Source organism: Amblyomma mixtum, chromosome 5 (genome assembly GCF_055824585.1).
Source record: "Amblyomma mixtum isolate Tamu chromosome 5, ASM5582458v1, whole genome shotgun sequence".
Lineage (NCBI taxonomy): Eukaryota > Metazoa > Arthropoda > Arachnida > Ixodida > Ixodidae > Amblyomma > Amblyomma mixtum.
In genome coordinates this window covers 102,676,129-102,697,533 of record NC_143016.1, presented here as the reverse complement: position 1 = coordinate 102,697,533, position 21,405 = coordinate 102,676,129, and the positions used below count along the sequence as shown (strand labels likewise).

The 21,405-nt window shown below is 42.7% G+C and overlaps 1 protein-coding gene across 1 annotated transcript; it reads right to left on the bottom strand.

The window, feature by feature from the left end:
- Positions 1 to 399: 399 nt before the first annotated feature.
- On the bottom strand, positions 400 to 21,377 carry LOC149343226 (uncharacterized). The gene is made up of 8 exons (XM_089545775.1): positions 21,020 to 21,377; positions 20,414 to 20,658; positions 20,142 to 20,205; positions 19,897 to 20,027; positions 17,565 to 17,683; positions 16,369 to 16,501; positions 15,197 to 15,293; positions 400 to 11,870 (listed from the first exon to the last, which is right to left on the bottom strand). The coding sequence occupies exons 1-8, from the start codon at positions 21,255 to 21,257 to the stop codon at positions 11,749 to 11,751; spliced, it is 1,149 nt and encodes a 382-aa protein (XP_089401901.1). The 5' UTR covers positions 21,258 to 21,377; the 3' UTR covers positions 400 to 11,748.
- Between the last annotated feature and the right edge of the window lie 28 nt (positions 21,378 to 21,405).

Here is a 21,405-nt window from a genome sequence, read left to right as displayed (position 1 = left end):
CTTCTAGTTCTGTACACCTTTATACCACTCAAGCATTGTGCAATGTTAGAAGCGTCGCGGCAAATGTACAGCCTTAGTCAGTCTTCAGCCCACATGGCTTGCTTTCGAAACACATAGTGGAGCCCATAAGACCACAAAGTCTTTTAAGCTGCAGCAGCACTGTAAGCAGTTCACTACACCAGCAAAAAGCAAACTATGTTGCCTGAATACTTTTGACCAAAACTGTACATGACTATACGCATCACTGCAGGCAGCGTGCTCTCGCACCCGGGATGCGCACAATTAACAAGCATCCAGCAGATCTTGGAATTCGTTTCTCAACTCTGAAGCTGGGAACATTCTTTCAAATGTAAAACCAGCAACCAGAGACAACCAGAGATACACAAAAACCACAGTGGATTCTATTGTGCGACGCACGCAGTGTAAACTTTTATTCACTGGCCAAGACATCACTCTTGCGCATGTGTATCACATTCCGCATATACAAGTATCATACGTCTCTCTGAAAACCAAGGAGCACTGGCCTCAGCGCTTTCACACGCAAAGCAATTGGTTTGCAATATACGTTGCCACTCCCAGCAATTGCTACAGGGCAGCCAGATTAAAGTGCAAGTTCACAAATAGCTGCTTAAATTAACAGCCTGCTGAATGAATTCACTGCAAGAGGTACTGCGCAGGCGTGAAATTAATGTTTAGAATCTGGCTGCAAAGCAACTGACCGTAACCTGGACAATATATGGTTACTGCTTCACACTTTCGCTGACAAGCTTTGACCAATGCGTTTAGAACAAGGGTCATCCAGCACCAAACCGACACACAAAGAGAAAGATACAAATTTCCGAAGCAATACTACCACCCCAACTTGTGGTCTTCATGTCGCAATGCCCATGCACAGTGTACCGGTAACGGTATGCACAATTAACTGAACGCTAAAATGCCCAGCCTATCGTTATCCTATACAACGCCACTGTTATCGTTTCTGTATAGTTGTGCGGACGTCATAGCAGGCGCCATGATGGGGAGTAGGAGCACAGCGGAACTTGTGTGATTCCTTATCTGCTCATCGCAGCCTGCTCTATACTGCACCATTGAAGCTTCAAATGATTTGCCATTATGACGCCTATGATGACACGTGCAACCCTACACGCGCAGAATTTCTTTAGACAGTCAATGTACACTTTATAGATGCCTATGGGCTATTTACCGATATTTTGGGGAGTGAGAACCTGGGCAGCAAAGCAGGGACGGCGCCAGGAAGGTTGTAGTGGTATGGCTAGGTGAAAAGGGGGGAGAAGGGGCCAGAAATTATGTTTTAGATATGTATGATGCCTCTTTGGCATTGCTGTTTATAATTATCAGATAAACAAAATGCCGAGCAAAAGCAACACATGGTACACCACAGCCACAGCATTTTAGCACCGGTGTCACTGTATGCATATCTCCACCATTATTACACCCACATTTTTTTTTTTTTAGAGCACACTAGAAAAGAATTTCAATGAACAAGGTGTCACAATCGACACTTTGTGGATATTGAAATAGCCTCCCATTGGCCACGTTTCAGAAAGTTGCTTCCCTGGTAGGCAAGATTATTTATAAATAGAAGAAAACTGAAACTGGCACACAAGTTCAATTTCATTTAGCTCAAAAACCTGAACAGACTGGCCATGCCGTGAAGGTCATCAAACAATCCAGCCACTCCAAGTGCAGCCACTACACAAAACAGCAGGACTTTGCTATTCCCAAGCGTGACGGTACAAAATGTGGTACCATTGCTTCCAATAAAACCCGAGACTAGCTCGCAATGTACGTGGTGGCATTTTTTCATACAAAGGTCACGCACATAAGAAAATGATAAAACCATAAAGCTACAACCAAACCCAATAACCCAACACCACCTTCCCTTTGGCTATGAAAATGATAATAAATAAAGTGCAGCATATAAGACCACACTTGAACATGTCAGGTACACAAACCACATACATATCTAGAGAGAAATATAACAATATCTTCAAGAGGCGCAAAATGCTGCATACAGATCACAACCTCAATAAATACATGTCCTCAGATTTGACTCGCCACCCGTCACATATACGCGAATTACGATGATACAGCAATAGATACCGCAGCGTCCCTTTTAAGACGAAAGCAAAGAAAAAGACACAAACGCCACAGACGACGTAGTGAACTGTTGATACTGTTTGATCCTACCCGTTGATCCCAGTGCTTTCTTTCAAGTTAATCTACTCTGATGGCTTGCCCTAACTCACCCCAATGTTGAGCGCTATTAAAAATGAAGACACAATGTATCTGCAGTGAAAAGTTGATCAAGCGCTGATTTTTTCAACGCCAGTCACCAGCACATTACGCAGCTGCTTGTCAGATGACAACTGTCAGAAGACTTTTGTTAGAACTCAACAAGGCAGACGAAAGGCCGAAATCCCGACAGTGCCTCGACAACAGTGCAGTTATACTGCTACCAAAGTGATAACACTCTGCGAAAGCCAGTCTGTAGGGATAAACTACCAGTCTCAAAGGTAGGGTTTCATTGGTGATATGACAGCGTTTCATAAACTGAAAAGGAGTACTACAGTCCAAAAGAAACAACCGAACCATATGCGCAAGTAATGCGTAAACACAGGTGTCACAGGTAATGAAAGTCGATATCAGGTACAAAACTAAGTATGAAGTGAATGCAAAACATTCTCAGTAATGGGCGTATATTCGGACACAATCATACATGGCCTGTGGACAAAGAGTTGCCATATCCAGGCGCAGCCTTAGGATAGTTAAATTCAGACCCAAACATAAGCCTCCTCTGCAGTGCGCGACCTGTATCCCACCCACGAAATACAAGACGGCAGCAAAGAACAGGCTTAAAATTTTGTTCTGAACCTTGACGCAACGTCTGGAGCGAAGCTTCCTCCTCAGATGGTCACCAATCCCATCACAAAAGCCCCACATGTTAGAAATCAGAAGAATGACAAAAGCCTGCACGTTTTTCCAATTCAGTTATCGCAAATGGAAGCTCTGCCCGCTGGTGCTCCAACATGGCACCCACAGGGTCTTGTGTCTTTTGAATTGCAGAAACCACATGTATGACGTATTGTGCCCAGACTTCCATCAGGTATTTATGAGTGCATGCTCCCAAAGCCCAGTGCTGATCTGTCGAAAGTGCACAGAAGACCAGAAAAACGAAAAAAAGGACTGTGATGTGGACATCAGAAAACACCTGCACATCCTCTCTCAGGAAACTAGTGCAAGTCGACCCGTCCAAAGTGCCTGCTCTGAACAGAGGGAGGGTAATAAACCTTGTTTTGTAAACTCAAGTCCGACTTTATTCCAGTTAAGTTCAAGGATACAGGACGGGAAGATTAGATTTTTTTTTCTGTCCAAGTCCCAGATGAAGGGGGGAAGGGGCTCGTGCAGACTATTCTGGACCTTTCCTGTGGTTGCTGCGGACTGAATATGGATAATACCGCGTGTCTGTAAGCATTCTTCATAGTGACGGCATCGAATTATCAGCAGAGCAGTGTGAGATGCGGGTGAAATCCTGCGGGAAGGTACACCTTTAATTACAGGCGTCAATACCCTTTTTGCACTGGCGAGCCTGTTCCAAACTGTCAGAAATCGTTCGCTAATGAAGGAAGTGTATGGCTGGATTTTACACAAACACAGTTAAACTCGTTATAATGATACTATCATTAATAAATACAGCGAAAGAAACATAACTTCTCTTGGAAGGCCGAAAAAAAAACGAAGTAAAGCTTCCCCGCCAGTGAAAATAAGAAACAGTTTTTCTTTAAGCAAAAAACAAAAAAAAAAACAAAAGCGCCACTCTATCCCTCTGCGTATTCAACGAAAACAGCGATGAGCATGAGCGTTTTAGTGTAGCGCTACCGCTTATCACTACTGTTTATCACTGATGTCAGTCACCAAGCAGGCAAGTGCTAACAGTACCCTGGGTCAAGTGCAGACAGTCAAGTGAAAGCCAGATGCACCCAGATTATCAGTGCACGCGCTGGTCGTGGCCAGTGATAGCGGTATACAGCAACGCCATTCGTATAGAGTTTGCACAGCGCATAACGCAACCCAGAATCCGCTACCGTCATCCGTTTGCCAACTGTGCCTTCACAGTGGCAGGTGTGCACCTGTAATTGATACCGTTCCTCTGCACACGCACAGATAGCGCTTCGCCCATGAGGATCATGGGAGCAGATCATGCTATGCTAAAACTCTTTAAAAGTACTGCTGACCAATCGCCAGATAAAAGGCACACGTTAATCGATAGTGCTTTCCATTGTCATGCACAAAAACTGCAGCTTCACGTTTTCCTTTCAGTGCCTGCCTTCAAGGTGCAAACAGTGAGATTTGCAAGACACTACAGTGCCTAGCTTTGTATTACAGCAGCTACTCTAATACGCACACCCTGCCTCATATTCAGTGAGGCGCATAGTGTTTAACTGAGATGTGATGACAAAGTTGCGATCCCAAACACTCACAATGTAGCGTTCAGCAGCTTCGGCTGGCAGCATATACTACGTACCATAAAGGCACGCGCAATATCATGGCTCAAATCAGGTTTTGAGATCAGAACATTCACAATAAATTTGCGATGCAATGAATCCATGCACGCAGAATACCTGGGCAACAGTGTGCTTACTTAAACGCATTGCTGGGCCTGTTAAATTCTGCATGTTGAAACATAACGGACACTCGAAAATTGCATGCCATATGTGGCTTCCTCAAATTTCTTGCACTGCATCGTTTTAGCATTACTTCAGAAGAAATGTTAATGCTCAGTCAGGATGTGTAAACCATTCAACCTGAATGATTCATTTCTGCAATTACCTGGCAAGCATTTCACCACTGGCAAGTACAAATTTTTGCTTAGCCACTCTTCATGAAAACCAACATTACTACCAAGGTACAGTTGCACACTGGGCATTGCAAAACCTCAGTCTAGCACCCTGAGCCCAGAACAATGAGATCCATGAACTATCCAAAGAGCTGTACACACAATACACTGGTAGGAAACGATGATGGAATGCATCGTCACAATATTTCAAAATAAATATTCTCCTCAGTCGAAGCAAATCACTTGTTTGACATCAGTTTTAAACACCTTCCACAAAGCAATTTGTATGAGCATATGTGGTACAATCTGTTTATCATAAACAGAAGACGCAATTAAAGCATAAACTACTGTTCATTCTATTTATGGCAGCATGGCAGATACATGAACAGTTTCTGCATGAAGTTCCACTGCAAGGCATTATTCGCAAAGCAAAGTTTTGCTACATTGAATTAAACAGCAAGGTCTACTTTAGGTGTCAGCCTAGTCTGCTTAATTAAAGTGGTACAGACACAAAGCTTTTGCACGTCAGTGTTTTGCACTGCAAGATTCCTACTAATGATGACAATGAACTCAAAAGGCCGCAGTGCAGTGCGACTAATTACAAACAATTTTTTTCAGTAACAGGTTTAGCTAGCGTTAGCTTGCAGCTCCTATGTGACTCCACATTCGATCCATTGCAACGTAGGCGACCACACAAAATCAGAAATCTCTTAACACAAAAAAAGGTAATCTGCTTACACCTCCATCACAAGCTAGCAAGCAGCATCTCATGTTTCCCACCGCCCATTGCTTACAGATAGACATGGAGGTGCCTTGATATTTCGTTCAGCTCAAATAGCATGAGACTGGAGGTTGATTTCTCTGTAGGTGGCAATGTCGAATCTACTAGCCAGCCACTACTGAAAATTGTATGTCGCTTGCTGCTGCACGAGTTTTATATCGCATATCTAATAACTTGACCAAACATTTATTCTTCTTAATCACATTAAGTTAGGCCCCATTCAAGCCTGCAAATGAATTTTGCTTGAAGACATCTTTGCATGCTAAGGAAACAAACAACTACTTTTGTTGGCCTTCAGCATTTTACGTCTGCACCCTTTGATGAAGTGATGCTTTCTTTAGAAAACCAACGCTCGTAAAGAATGATACGAAGTTCCCCCAACACTGTTGTCAACAGTCTAGATTGTAGAGTATTATGCAATATGTAATGAGGTATCACATTCAGTGACAGCACTCAACATGAACTTCCACTCACTTTTATAGAGCCCTTTTTCTCTCGCATCTTTCTTTTTTTTCCCTCTCTGTTTCTTTTCCTTTCTTTTGTTTTTGTTGTGGCACATGAAGTACCATTTGCCATGCATCAGGTGTTCCTAGCCTCCTTTTTGGCTTAATAAAAGAAAATTCTAACCTAACAATTTTATGCAAAAAGCACAAAAAACATGCTCTAGCCATGACAAGTACTCACAGGTAAAGTGGATAGAAGCAGCTCCAACACATATTTTCATGCTCTTTGAACATTTTAGTGACAAAATAAAAAGAAAAAACACTAACCCCCCAACTGTTATCGGCCATCCCATACACGCACTAACACTCATATTTTCTGTGCAACTGGCTGTAAGCTATAGTGACAAGAGTGAGCACATAGTTTGCACATGTCACCGCTAAGCACAGATAAATAAAGTCCTCCTGACTGGTGCAAGTTGCATGAACAAATGAATACACAGTCGAAGCTCATTATAGCGAACAGGCAAAAAAACTGTAAAATAATTCGATATAGTCAAAATTCGTAATATAAAATTTCATAAAAGACGTAAGCAAGAGCAGCCTAATTTAGTCAGTGATGAAAAAGCAACTCAGGCGACCCTTACAAGAGGTTGGGCAGAGACCATTTCCGAAGATTTAGCGCTGTTCTGAAGGCGCTCGTAGCGATTACAGAGGATGCACAAAACAGAGCGCCAAACTCTAGTTAGGTGGGCTTCCCCGCACATCGTCACTAGAACACAGCGGCGGCAGGCGAAACGCCATCTGGGGTGGCTTCCCTGCAATGCAGCAGTGGCCGCAGAAATTGGTACTCCAGAACGAAAGTTATTGTAGTTTTCACACCCTCCACGATAGCTGACTGGGTTGTACAGCCGCAGTGCAGAATTACGGCGAGGCTACAACTGCCCACGAAGCTGCTTCCGGGTCGCTGTCGAGGGGCGCTAATTTTAATGTGGGGTAAATATGCCGGTCATGGCATGATCGCTTGCCATGCCACCCCTAGTGTAGAGCGGTGAAGCCTGCCGCCTGCCATCCAAAGCGGGCATCACTTTGCATTCAGGAGTTCGGCATACCGACGTTGGCAAGCGGGGTTTAACGCCCCGAAGCGACATATAGGCTATGACCTTAGGATCAGCAGTCGAACGTCAAAGCCACTAAGCCACTGCAGCGGGTTTTAATATAGCCATTTTAAAACCAATCACGGACCAATAAACCCAATAAAACCAATAACCAACATAAAACCAATAAAACCAATATATGGAGTAAGAATTGCATATGTTTGTTGAAGATATTTAAAAAGTGCAAGGTATAGTTAATAATTTGTAATATCTGTGTTCGATATATCGAGGTTCGACTGTATGCATTCATTTTACTGCTTACCTCCATATCGTTCTAAATAGAACTACTTTCAATCAACTATGTGCCCCATTCCATACATATTTTCCAGCATAACTTTCTTAAAGACTTGCACCATACAAAAAAACACTACTGATGGGCTCTCTTTTTTCATACAAACTTATGCTGCAGTCATGGCATCTAATTTCTCCTGGCTCAATATGCCTTTTCACGGCATTCGGAGCGACCGGTTAGTTGGGCTGTCGGGAGAGAGTAGGGAGCTTAATCCTCAACTATTTTTAAGTTTTATGAACACAGCTCAGTGTCCAATATAGTGGCACCCTTCAACCCCTTTTTGAAAATGTCTATGATACTACTGGATGGAAAAGATAAGAAAAAAGTACTCGGAGATAAAAGGAGGGATCAGTCTAAAAAATCTTGTCATACAGAGCCTCACTGACACTGCAAGAAGGAAGAGGATCAGAAAGAGAGAGAAAAGGTGTCTAAAAAAGCATATACGCAAGTTCAGTTAAAGAACAGAGCCTCGAATAACCCGACAACCAATCCGCTAATGAGAAATTAGTTAAAAGAAGTAAAGGAGAAGCTGACGCTGGGAATTGTAACAAGCTGAGCATCTCCACGGAGTTGCTTTCATACTACCGCAGTCCCATTCAAAACAACCACATGGCATACACTACGTTCACCAACGTGGTACAGTACCACACAGCAGCATTACAGGTTATACTAGATGCATTGCTCTAAGGATCGCTTTGTAATTTAACTGATTTATCAATGCGTTGTTGTGCTTTCACACACATTTTTTTTTTCTTTAAATAGGAAGTACGAAAATCTGCCTGTGGTGCAGATATCCCCACAAGTTACATCATTAGCCTTCAGCACGTTAGGACGCATCACAAGTTACATCCCAGCAGGCTTTACTGTTCCTGAACTACTACTACTAGTTTTCTGGTGGCATAAAGTGTCAAAGTGTTGCACAAAAGTTACACGAAGAGCTCAATGTCAAAACTGTCTGCATATAAAAAGATGAGGGGGCTTCCAACTAGTACCACTAGCATTATACAAGAAATTGTGCCCTAATTAAAGCAACCAGCAGGTGCTGCTATTCTGTGCAAGTGACAGTAGTAAAAACGTGCTACACCACTAAGTGAGCTACAACCAACATCAGTCAGCATTGTTGATTATCAGCATATCACCGCGCTACAGCCTGAATCAGTTTTGTGCCCGCTAACGCCAGTCGTATGCGAGAGCTTGGACTTACCAAAACTGAACCTTACTATCAAAAGTAGAGCATGTTATAGATGCAACCACTGTGCAACCAAAATCTCACAATGAATGATGCACAGTCTTCGTGAACAGATTTAGCAAGTCAGCAAATAATCAGTCTTCGTGGACTTAGTTGCACGGACAGTGCACTGCAAGACCAAGTCACGCTATGAACAGCAAAATGAGATCCATGAAAACGAAATCCATGCCACAGTATAGTAAGTAGGGCCCTTCGTTTTTGGGTTTTATTATGCTTTTCTTCAGAATCTTGGGGGCGAAAATCGGGCGATCTGTTTTAAGCTGAAATTCTGATAAGATCGTTCAGAAAAACTCTCATAATTTGGGTTTTTCCGGATTATTTTTTGCCGCAAAATACATTTTACTTTAAACGCTTGTCTTTGCGTGACCACAAATTGGTCTCATTCTTCCTCATTATTTTGTAAGCAATATGTAAATGGCCGGTTTCCAATGAAAAACCACCTACCAAACCAGGTATCTCGTTTTTTTTTCTCACTTCTTGGAATTATTAGCATCTCTTATGTAGCACTTTCGTATCTGTGAAAAGTCTGCCTGTCTTTGTTTGTACGTGCAAAGACATTCATTAAACATAATAGTGAGTATCTTTAACGTTCAATAGCCTTCAAGCAGCATGTTGTTAGCGCAGATAGTGCTTGATATAGTGATGACAGTGAGACATATGCTCAGTACTCGTGTCTTGGCCTCTTGCTTCTAAAACATACTAACTTATTCTCAAATTAAGCCGCATCATTAATAAGAGGCATTAAAACAGGTTTAAAATCATCAGTTAACTCGAAGCACTCGGCCTGGATTAAGCTCAAGACATCAGCTAATTTTCATGAGGGTCTTCAGCTTTGTGCACCGGAAAACTACTTTTTAAGGCACATTTTCAGGCACAAATCAGCTTTAACCCAATTTTCAAGAAATTTGTTAAGGGGGAAAGAATTCGGCAAAATCGAGTTTCACTCGAAAATGAAGGGCCCTATATATAAGCCACCTAATAACTCCAACAAAACAAAAATCATGCTTTTTGTTTTGTTGTCCATTTGCTATTCTAAAAAGAAACCCTGCAACATCATTGGCAGCCATAAATATTGTAAGGTAAGAAACCATCCTCATGCAGTCCTAGCTGACTCACAAAACTACACAGTGCCTGAGAATAAATGCAGCATTGCACACTATAAAAAAATGCATATTCATAAAAACTGTTCTAAAGTTAGTGAAAGACAAGTCAAGGAAAAATGTCACTTATCCTAACATTGCAATGAGACGCTAATGGGCACTTTGAAGGGGCAAGTGGACTATAGCATGTGAACTGGTCTTGCATCATGCTGAACATAGCATGAGGTGGCAAAGAACAAATGGCAGCTACTTACAGCAGCATAATGTTTCATTATGAGATCTTGAGATAACATAGCAAATATCACCACATGTTACTACAAAGTGCCAAGTTTGCAATCCTTCAAAACGCATGAACAAAGTACCCTCATGTTCAATTCACACTGCAATGGCCACACTGGCCAGATCCACATTCTTATCCTTATATATATCTTCTCGCACCCTTTGCTCTGCCTTGGCAAATTTCTTGTCCTCAGTCTAACCAGGCAGCAAAAAGTTTTTTTGCCTACAAACACAGCTTCAGAAGTACAGTGTAACATGTGGGACACTGTACCAGTACAGCAGAACACAGGTTGCAGTTCTCCGAAAGTGCACTGCGGTTAATATGCTCTTAGCATTCTGCAAAGTGTACAAGAAGCACCCACCACACGTCTCAGAAGTGACACCATCTTTAGTGCACACTAACTGAGAGTGCCTTTAACTTCACATTAAAGCAGCACGCCAGAACTTTTCGTCAAGACAGTTAATGAAAGTTTTGTCAACCAAAAGGCAAAGTCGAAATAAAGCATTTGCTACTGCCAACGAGCAGCACCAAACCGAGACAAAGTTCAAATGCCCGTAAAAGAACAGTGGTACCACACTGCTGTGATCCCCTACAGCTTCTAGAGCTAGTAGGAACTATGGCATTTCCCAGATAAAAAAATCCAGCGAGAAAGGGCTAGACAGCAGCTGGGATGTGTTCATTGCCAGGAGGCACACTGTGGCTTTGCTTGCTACAGTGCGCCGTAATGATATAATCCAAGGCACTGCCACTCTTACCTGTTAAACGTTACTTTTTCCCCTTTCCAAACAAGCACCTTTACCGTTGCATGCCTGAACACTAACTCAGTACTCTCTTTGCTACACTAGTGCATTTACTAGTCGTACAATGTGCTTTCCTACAGACGGGCCTTGTTTCTTAGTGTTACAAGCCAATGCTGCTCGGAGTGCCCAGCTTTTTGCCACAGGAATGACCAGCACACTGTGCATTACACGCATGCACAAAACTGACCTTTACGTGCAATGCTGTTCTGAAGTTTACTCATTCACTATTTACCAGTGTTTACCATCACGTCGTTTATTACTTCCTCACCTGTTGCAGACCTGTCACTCAAACCCCAATGAATGAATGCCTTTCTCTTTCTTTTGCTTGGTTTATCCATAGGACATATATTCAGCCTGCATTGCCAACCACTTTTCAAGCTGCTGCAAGGACGCTGTCCAGCTGCTAAATACTACGCCACCTTCCAAGCAAACTACCAGCACTCTATGACCTTGAACAGCGTGGTTAGTTCTGGCTGCTGCATGACTTTCCAGGGGTCGGTTGCCATAAACATAACCTATTCTCTTGACCACAGCAGCATCCCCAATGCTGAAGCCTCCACATGCTTTGGTTAACACACTGCATCACTAGGGCAGAGTGAGCAATTATGCACCGGTCTTTCCTTCCGAGAGCTGCAGTTCACTAACTGGCCTAAACGCCATCCCAGCACTGCAAGCTGCATGTATATGTGCATGCAAGTTTGTGTGTATAATATACAATATATATATGCGTGTGTATACATAAATATATGTACATAGGATTTGTTTAACTTAGGAACCACTTCATGCATAAGTTATATTGCCAATGAGTTGTTGTGGAAGCGATGCTTGGTCTCCCCAGTGGGCACCATTGCAGATGGGTAGAAGTTGTGCAATGGCATGTGCACAGTGTCGATGAGCTGACAGTAGTTCGGTTCTGCAACGAGAACAGCAGGAGCCAAAAAAGTTGGCAGCTCAGGATTTCCAATTATGCACACTATGTATTTGGGAAGAGATTGTGCGCAGCCTGCAACAGTGCTATTGCAGAGTTACACACTAAAGTAGCAAACTGCCATCAGTTTCGTGTCACAAGGCACTCTTATTTCGCGACAAGTTTCCCACTCGTAATGCTTGTTCCACTGGGATTCTTACTTTAGTTTCATGTTTATCTGACAACTGAACGACAAACACACTGCAGTGTACAATACTGGAGCACTGAAAGTGCAAAGATATAGGAAGAACTATCTATATGGCATACTGTCTAGAGCATTACGCTATTGGCTACAGAGACAAAAATTTGATCATCAGAGGCAGACAAGCATCTGGGCGCTTATCACATGAAAAATGTTGAAGTTGTGAGGTACAGGCACACAAATGTTCACTGGAAAGAGTAAACACATCTTGTCACAAGCATAAAATGTACCAGAATACCCTGTCACTCAATGCAAGCGTCAATAAGTGTCAGCTGACGTACGCATGAATAACTGAAATACCTCTGTAGTTTCGTACCTAGCTAGTACCACGTTCAAGAAGTTCAGGGAGAGTGAGGACAGCTCCGTCCAATTTTTGCCCGCAGTCAAAATCAATTTTATGGCTTGCTACTCTGGTGTTTGTTCAGCAGGAAAAGACGCATTTATTGCTAAGAAAATTGCACTCAAGAATTTTCCCAACACTCAATTCAACTTCATGATGTCAGCAACGAATAGGACTCGGTGATCATCATTTTGAAGTGAATGGCAGGTAGCCTAGCCTCTGGGATCTGTGGCGAAAAAATTGGCTGGGGTTCAACTCGGCTCAAGCTAGTTTACAGATCAGAAGCTTAAGCACGGTCAGACATGGTTTGCAATGGTTTAACGTTTCATAGGCCTAGTATCCTTCGCCAATGCACCCTGTTAACATTCTTGATCATAAGAATCATCAGATTCAAACAGCCATCTATGTTATACAGCCAAAGCACTGGTTCCAGTGTGCGACGCCTCCATGGATATCTGCGAACATCAAGCAGTGCCTCGCACCTTTTATTATCTTATCACATACAGCGAGTCACGTGGTTCAGCGCAACTGTGAGGTGAGCGTTGAATCGCTTTCAATGAAGTTGCGAAGGTGAACTAATGACACCGGCTCCGCATGCAGCAGCTGTGTTGAGGCACGGCAGGTCACACTGTAAGACGTCATAGCCACACCTCCGCTCCACCTCTTGAAGGTCATTCTTCGGAGCGACATGACCTTGATGTTTTGCATGGGAGTAGAGCTGCTGCTCTAGAACAACTCTCTTGATGCACCGCAGTTTACTTGCGAAATTGGACAGTGATGGCCTTCTTCACCTTATAAACGCTTTGTTTTCGACAAAAGAAGCCTCTTTGTCGTTATAATGCATTAATCTATCGATACAAGCCAACTTTAATTTGCCCTCAATGCCAGTGGTCAAACATCGCTATATGCAGATCTAGCTGCTAACTTCAGAACAATTAGTTGGCACACCAGCCTGAACTGCAGCCCAGACAGTGAACTATGAAGGTAACAGAAAATATTTCCTAAATTTGCACACTTTCAACTACGACCCCCTCTAGCCCCCCTTTGTCACATCAGCTTCAGAATGCTGAGAAGAAAGCAGTTCAACGAGATTAGCCCAAATTTGTGCAGGCTACAATAAAAATGTGATTGAACAGAGGAAGTACTCCCACAGGAACAAGTATTGCCATCTACATAGCATGCATGCAGTTAAATTCTCTTCAGGACGCACCAAGAACAGCATTCATCATACAAAAACCTATCACGAGTATTTCTTGTATTCTGCTGCACAGCGCCCACTCAGAATAAGAGGCTGAAGCTGACAGCCATGTTCCTTTCTTGCCCTTCTTAATTCTTTTCCTACTGTAAGAAAAATGGCCACATTTCATGGGTTTTCATTAAATTTCTTTGGTCCAAGAATTAGGAGGTTTAAAATTTAATGCAATATATCAAATTAGACCAATTAAACAAGTATTATACTACTAATATGAGCTTTGCTGAAATGTTTCGTGTCTTATTATTAAATTTTATTTGCTCTTTGCAGTGCAGGCCATATCAAATCCTTACTGAATGATGTGGAAACTGTGCACATGAGACAGTTATTGTCGGTAATGTCAATAGACTTTTCATAACAGTCGCTAAGTCTAGCAAAACGGGTTCAAATAAGAAACTATTGGAGGCGCTGCCGCCTGTGTTTTGGTCCGGCTTCTTAATCTCGTTTGCCCTCTGAACTAAAGTTGAATAATGAAGCCAGCGTCCACAAAGTCACTGCTACCTAGATCGTCAAGAAAATCAACCGTGTGAATGCTGAGTTACGAGATCTGCTGCGTTTCAGGGCACGTACCATACTGGTGGAGGCAGCCATTCTCACCTTCCACACTCTCCTGTTCTTACAAGTGGTTAAAAACTCACTTCCACGATGAGGAACGAGTTAAGCCTCCAAGTTTCAAGGCTCCTTAGGCATGTGCCCAGCCTTGACTACCCATTTTTATGCTGGCATGCTAGAGCCTATTTCGTCCATGCAAGGTCATTACAACTAGATTTCCTTTCTTTGTCAGTTTTCAATGCATAAGTGCCTTTTGGCCACCTCAGTACAGAAATTTACTGAAAGCCTTCATATAACAGCTGAAAGAAATTCACATTTATGTGAATTTGCTGAAAGAAATTTACATAACAGTTCATCCCATACTTTTGCACACTCTACACTATACAGGACCCCTTTTCAGAGCTTATCTTGAAAATAAAGTTTGATGCTCAATGCTGCCACAAATGTGTAAAAAACTTTCTGAAAACATTGATTACTGATTTTAATTTCATTAAAGAGAGCAATATCACATGCTTCTACTGCCTAAACATCAACCACTTGAAAAAAAAAGATAAATTCGCAGTGGTGTGCAACTATACTAGAATCTCATGGGGAATAGCACTATCATTACCAGAGATGCTAGCTTACAGTGCCTCTCTTGCCTACAGTTGCCATCCAAACACCGCAAACTTTATTTTTTGCTGGCTAGGCTATAAATAGTATGAAGCTTTTGCACATACTCCAGCCGGTATTAGCCAGAATCTGCCTATCTCTTCACTTACACAACAGAATGTCAGCCCAAATACGTTTCACAGCAAAAATCCTTTTCTGAGACACAACAAGGTCCTCCAAAGTCACTGCTGAAGGAAGTATAATTCAATTGTCCTTTTCCGAAAAGCTTTGTTCACAAAACCAGAACTGTCAGGCAATGAACAGAGTCTACTCACCTTCGTCAGGCGACAGAAAGTGGTGCCTCACCAAGAAGTCCAGCAGGATGGGACAGCTTGTAATCTTGAACTCTTCAGACAAAACTAAATTCCTGACCTGCGGACAGGATAGCCACTGTCACATAAAAGACGGCACAACCTGTGTCATCAGGGTGGCAACGCACACTTGCAGACCCCGACATGTGCTGCACCACGCAAAGCAACTAGATGTACTAACTAAGCTAGTTGTGGCGTAGCGGTATGAAAGGAGCTGTGGCTTTTTTTTCTCACCAGCAACACATGCAAAATAAAAACTAACCTGGCCGGTCCTACCAGGCACAGTACAGGTACAGCTGTGATTAGTGCCCAACTAAGGTCATGCAAGCATTGCACATAAGTTATCGAAGGCAGGGTTTTGACTGTTTTCACAGATGATCTATTAAGTTTCTGTTGATTGCAGTAGTCATGATGTAACTCAAATGCCATCAAAAAAGCTCTGATCAGCAGTTTTAGGGAAGATGCATCAACATTTTAATAATTTGTGCAAATCTTCACCAAGATGCAAAAAAATCCTGTGCAATAGCAACCAAGGGGGAAATTTACAATGCTTTTTGCAGCCAAATATGGCCAGGCCATTGACGAACATGCCTATTGCTATTGCCCAAGAGAAAAATAAAAGGAAAGGTTCGAAGGAACTCCTATTAAAAGGAAAGGGTCCTTATCCATGTGCACAACCTGACAAACACCAGAGCACGAAGTACAAAATCAGAAGTGCAATGACTACAAGCTCACCAGAGCATCAAGTACAAAATCAGCAGTGCAATGATTACAAACACAAGGTCATCATCATCATCATCATCATCAGCCTAACTGCGCCCACTCAAGGCAAAGGCCTCTCCCATGTCTCTCCAATCAATCCTGTCCTTTGCTAGTTGCGACCACCGTATCCCCATCCCCGCAAACTTCTTAATCTCATCCGCCCACCTAACATTCTGCCGTCCCTTGCTATGCTTGCACACGGTATAACAATAATATTGATCTACCACTGCTTTTCATTTTTGCATGCATGCTGAACAGCTGCTATATAATGCATTATGCAACTCCGTTACACAATTCAAATGACCAAAGTTACTTGATAACACACAGCTTGACTTACGACAATGCATGCACATGCCAGTAGATGCTATAAATACCTCCGGAATTGTCATAAGGTAGAAGTTGTCCACTTCGTTGTCTGAGCACTGAGGTTGAAAGTCTGCTGGAAGCTCCAGGTCAAAGACAAAGATAGTTTCCGGGAATATGCCTCGATCATCCTCATATACAAACCTGCCAGAAACATTCAAACAGATCAGCACAAGGATCGTAGGAGTTCCAGTCAGACAGTAAAGCTGCAAGAATAAATGTAGAAAGCAATGACCGCAAGTTAGTTCTTAATGTTCAGCTTTAAAACGGCAGAAAATGACAACATTCAAGCTAATTACGTCTTCTTACTTGTGCTCTAACAGTTTCCTCTAAAAGACACCTCTCTGGTTATTTGCCCACCACTTGCTATGAAAACCCCCAAAGCCAATGTAGCAATACCCTCCCTCTGCTCAGACACATCCCTGTTTGAGCTAACAGAGGTGAGCAGCTTCTCTGCAATGTAATTGTCAACACATGCATCCATTGAGAACACCACGCTCTTATCAACATTAGCATTCCAAAGACTAGTAATCAAGAAGTTGAGGCACGGAGGATGGAGCATGCTGCACTTTTACCTAGTGTTGTCCCTCCAACACATTAATGTCAGTAGGAGAGCAAAAGCAACACCAGTCACAAAGCACGAAGCTAAAGAAAGCAGTGTGAATATGATAAGGAAAGCAAGAACTGGTACTGGGAAGGCAGAAGTGATAGGCTTTTTGCCACTTGTGGACGCTGTTCACAATGCCAAGTGATGGCCTTCACTGCACTGAACCTTGAGCTTACAAAGTGCCTTACAAGCACAGCTTCCAGCCTTGAACGTGCAAATGACAGCAGCTTGTGAATGATTTGCAGCATGTGCCAGCCCATGCTGTGCAGTGATTATGAGAAATGTACTCCAGTAAACTCTTGCATACAGTTTCCATGCTTGTAGTACACACATGCCCTCATGAAATGAAAGGTCACTAAATGCTGTATGGAATGCTCATCTCTCGTCCAGTGTTGTTACCAAATCTTTTGTTAGTGGGATTACTTAAGCTTCTTCTGTCCTCAGATTCCTTCCCAGTCAGTGTTACCATATTAATTCTGCCGTGTCTCTAAACTTGAAGCAGCCCCCAACTAAAATGTCAATATATACATCTTTTGTGATACGCTTCACAATATGGTGCCACAAAAAGGAAAGAAAATGCACACTTAAGGAAACACATACGACACATTTCCAGCCGGCCTGATAGCACTCAGCAGGTTATCTGGCAAAGAGGCTTCCTCCTGTGCTTCTTTGCGGACGCACTGGGTCAGGGTATATCCAACACAAAACCCTCCTGTCACCTGAAAAACGGCACATTACGCATCACTTCCAGGTGCTCAGACTCTGTCAAGCCAATACAAGCGTAAAATTTTGTCAAGTGAAAAAAGAAAGAGAACAAACTAGTGAACCAGCTATGCAAAACTAGTATTCCTAGCCACGACCGAAAGAAATAAAACATCTCACTCAATGTGTCCACATCAATTAAAAAGGGCGGGGGTGCAGAAGAGATGGGCTGGATGTTCTTACTCCATTTTATAAATTCACCAACTTGGAAAATGCCTGTGTCTGCCCATATCTCCCTCACTGGGTTCAGACAGCATTGAATATGACGTGATTACTGGGTACAGACAGCTTTGAATATGATGTGACGAGTGTGTGTATTCTAAGTGAATTAATACACGAATTCCACTTTTGGCATAACATCTTGTTCACTTGCTTTCGCTCCTCGAGATCAGCATATATTTACATATTTTAATTCATTTTTTTGTTTCTATTACTTTCACTGATACTTCTCAGCCATTAGCCAAGTTACACCTCCCACTGAAGAATGGCCCTTTCAGTCCTTAGTTGTCGTGGAGCAAAGTAGTCATTTTTCATCTTCACATTTTATGGAATCGACTTGTGCGAATTTAGCGACAGTGAAGATGAAGTTAGAAAGAAATATTATGTCTTGCATCAGGAGACATGGAGACAGTGCCACATTCCCAAAACATGCAGCAACCCCAGCGTCTGCCAATGAGGAATGTCTTGAGCGCTTTCATACAGAGTCATTTAACAAAAGGACCAAGATACCGAGGAGAAAAACAAAGAAAATAAATATTGTATAGAAATTACTTTTTGCAGCTCAAAATTTTATGATTGTGACTAAGTCGCAGTTAATGATTTTCGCAGGCACTGAATTTTGTGAAGCTGAAATGGCACGTCCCTTAGAGTTCTCATCATCTACAAGAGACAGAGTCACACTGGTATGCTGCACCTATGCTATAGGCATTGCAGCAAGGACAAACTGTACTATATATAATGTTAGACTTGAAAGCAAAGGTGATGAAGACCATTCATACGCCATGACTCATAGTAGTGTGTAGTGAATTCAAAGGACACAAGGATGCTGAGAAGAACAGGCACCCTATGCCAGGTGTTGTGCAAAAAACGTCCTTCAGTAAGTGTGAACTTTGCCTGGAAGCGTTAATTTGCATCGATACGTATTGAAGATGGAAACAACATATTGAAGATAGAAACAACGCACTCTCTTTAAAGGTTCTTTTTCTTTAGGGAAGGGAGGAGAAAAAAATTGTCAAATTTTTAACAAAGTATTCACGGGAACAATTTTTCGTGAGTTGCCAAAACATGAAAATTAAGCCCTTTCTACCATATCACTGCACATCAACAACAGCAATATCTTCACAATAACCAAAAGTCACATCAAAATGTCTACGAAGTAGGCAAAAAGTTGACGATTATAAAGGATTAGGATGTAAAGGGCTTTGGACCAAACGGGCAAAATTAAATGAAACAAAGGTAATGCACACCATACCAATATCAAAGGGAATAAAGTAAATGGACAAAAAAATCTCAACATGAGGCAAGTTTACTATGATAAAAACTGCACTGAAATGCAAGACGTGCTGTTTTCTCTCGACTGGCTTACAAAGTGCACGAATACTGCATGGTTTTTTCTTGCAGTTTCTTCTAAAGAGATGAGTGATGCTGACTCTGGTACACTGCGGTAGAAAAACCAGTGGTACTTTGAACGTTTCACTTGTTCGTTGCAATTAACAATGTTTTATTTCAATAGGCTTTTATGCCACTCATAACGTGCACTGTGCTTACTTGCTATCAATTATAAAGTGCAAAATTTGCCCATAGTTTCAATTTATAACACAGCACAGAATGTCAGCTTCTCATATGACAGAAAGAACACTTGCCACATCAATCATAAGCACACTTATTCATCACTTTCATGTAATAAAATTTATTTCCTTATTTACTCATTCATTCTAATCGAAAGCTGCCATACTCGATCATCCTCCGTGTATCAAAGTTCTTCTTTTTATTATTCAACTCCAGCTGAGTTTTATCTAGCTCGTCACTGTATATAACAAAGTTCGTTTATTGATCTATTCATTCTGAACGAATTCTGTCTTGTTCGTGGCTTCCAGTTCATTCATTCATTCTAAACAAGCTTCGGCTACGATCGATGCAACACATAAGAACAACATGCATCCATCCTTACCATATTGTCGATCTTGTTCGGAAAGGTTTCCTTCGTTGCCGATCTTCTCTGAAACCAGACGCTCATGGACCCGTCGGGCCGTCTCACGTATCCATTGATGTGTACGCCGTATCGCTTCAGACCGAACAGGCCTTCGTGCAAACCCAACGAACATGTCTCATTACTGCATTGCACGAATCGCTCACAAGAAAGAAAACTGGGGTGTTAAAACAAGAACCGAAAAAAATATATAGCAGTTCTCTTACATGTTGCGGATCTTTCCATCTTCATAGCCGGTTTGTCACCGAACCTGGCACTGACGTCGTAGCACTAAGTGTAAAGTGAAAGAAAAGAACGAGGTGTCCGATAGTTAATAAAGCTCGACACATCGACACAACTAGCGCGCTTCCAAATAGCTCCACGATCAAACAATGATCGTGCAAACTGAATGGACTGGGCAGCTATATTTAGAACCAGCGGAGAGGCGAGCGCGCGACTCCATCCAAAAAACGTAAACAACTGTGTGCAGTAAACATACCTCATTCCTCCATCCCTTCAGTGTTTTGAAGATATTCTTTCTCCGAATCTCCTGCAATACGTCGGCGACCTTTACGCTGCGCTCTTCGTACGTCTTCCAACTCGGATTCAAAACAACCCGATTCGTTTTGATGTCGTACTGAAAGGCATCCTTGTAGGGAGCAAGGTGGATCCAATCGTTCGGCCGAATGAAGCCCATGTGCTCGTCGCCGATAAAAAACGGCTTGCACTTCTCATGATAGAAACCTGCAGAAGAAGCGTCGAGAACAATTCACACGCGCTCGAAACGCCTCTAATGCCACGCAGCGCGGAGAAGTCACCGCGGCCGCTTTCCCTCAGCCATCGCATCCGCGCACATCACGATTGGGAAAAGTGGTTTCATTTTCGTCGGTTTGCAGCTCACTTTTGCAATTTACTTGCCTTCTAAAGATCTTTGCACAGCGTCACGAAATTCGTTTTGTGCAGCACCAGATTGTATTTGATGAAGCCGAAAGGAAATTCATTGTTCGTAAACGTTCGGCGTAGTACGGGTGAATGGAATAGCAAGCGTCCGATCGCGCGTAGTAGTGCGCGTCGGGAGAGAGAAATTAATCGACGCTGGACTTACTGATTCGCGTGATGTCAAAATTTTCCAACAAGCGCTGCAATTTCGCCGACCAGTTCATGCCGGCAGCAGGTGTACGAGCGTGCGATGCGCGGCAAAGTCCCGGAGCTCTCAGCCCACAGGAGCTTGTGCGCGCGATCGCAGCAGACTGCTTCCAGGCGGCTGCTGCCGCCAGGCCAGGCCAAGCAATGCGTGCATTGTTTTCAGCCGTGCGCAGAACCGCTAGCCAAATGACGCTCATTAGTTCGCTCGTGTTCGCCAAACTGCCCGGTTTACAAGAGCGATCGGCACTTTCAGGACACTATTGTCAACCGTGTAGCGGCTCTACAAAGTGTTTAGACTTTCCTGAGAAAAACCGTATTTAAACTAACTCACACGAAAGTGAAACA

Bases quoted from the DNA above. Each gene is read 5' to 3' on its own strand.
- LOC149343226 (XM_089545775.1), bottom strand. From the start codon at position 21,257: ATGAGCGTCATTTGGCTAGCGGTTCTGCGCACGGCTGAAAACAATGCA. The intron at 16,502-17,564 runs GTATGTGTTTCC...TGTTTCTGGCAG, and splicing joins AGGCCGGCTGGAAATGTGTC to GTTTGTATATGAGGATGATC. The intron at 15,294-16,368 runs GTATTTATAGCA...TCCTGTCCGCAG, and splicing joins ACCTTATGACAATTCCGGAG to GTCAGGAATTTAGTTTTGTC.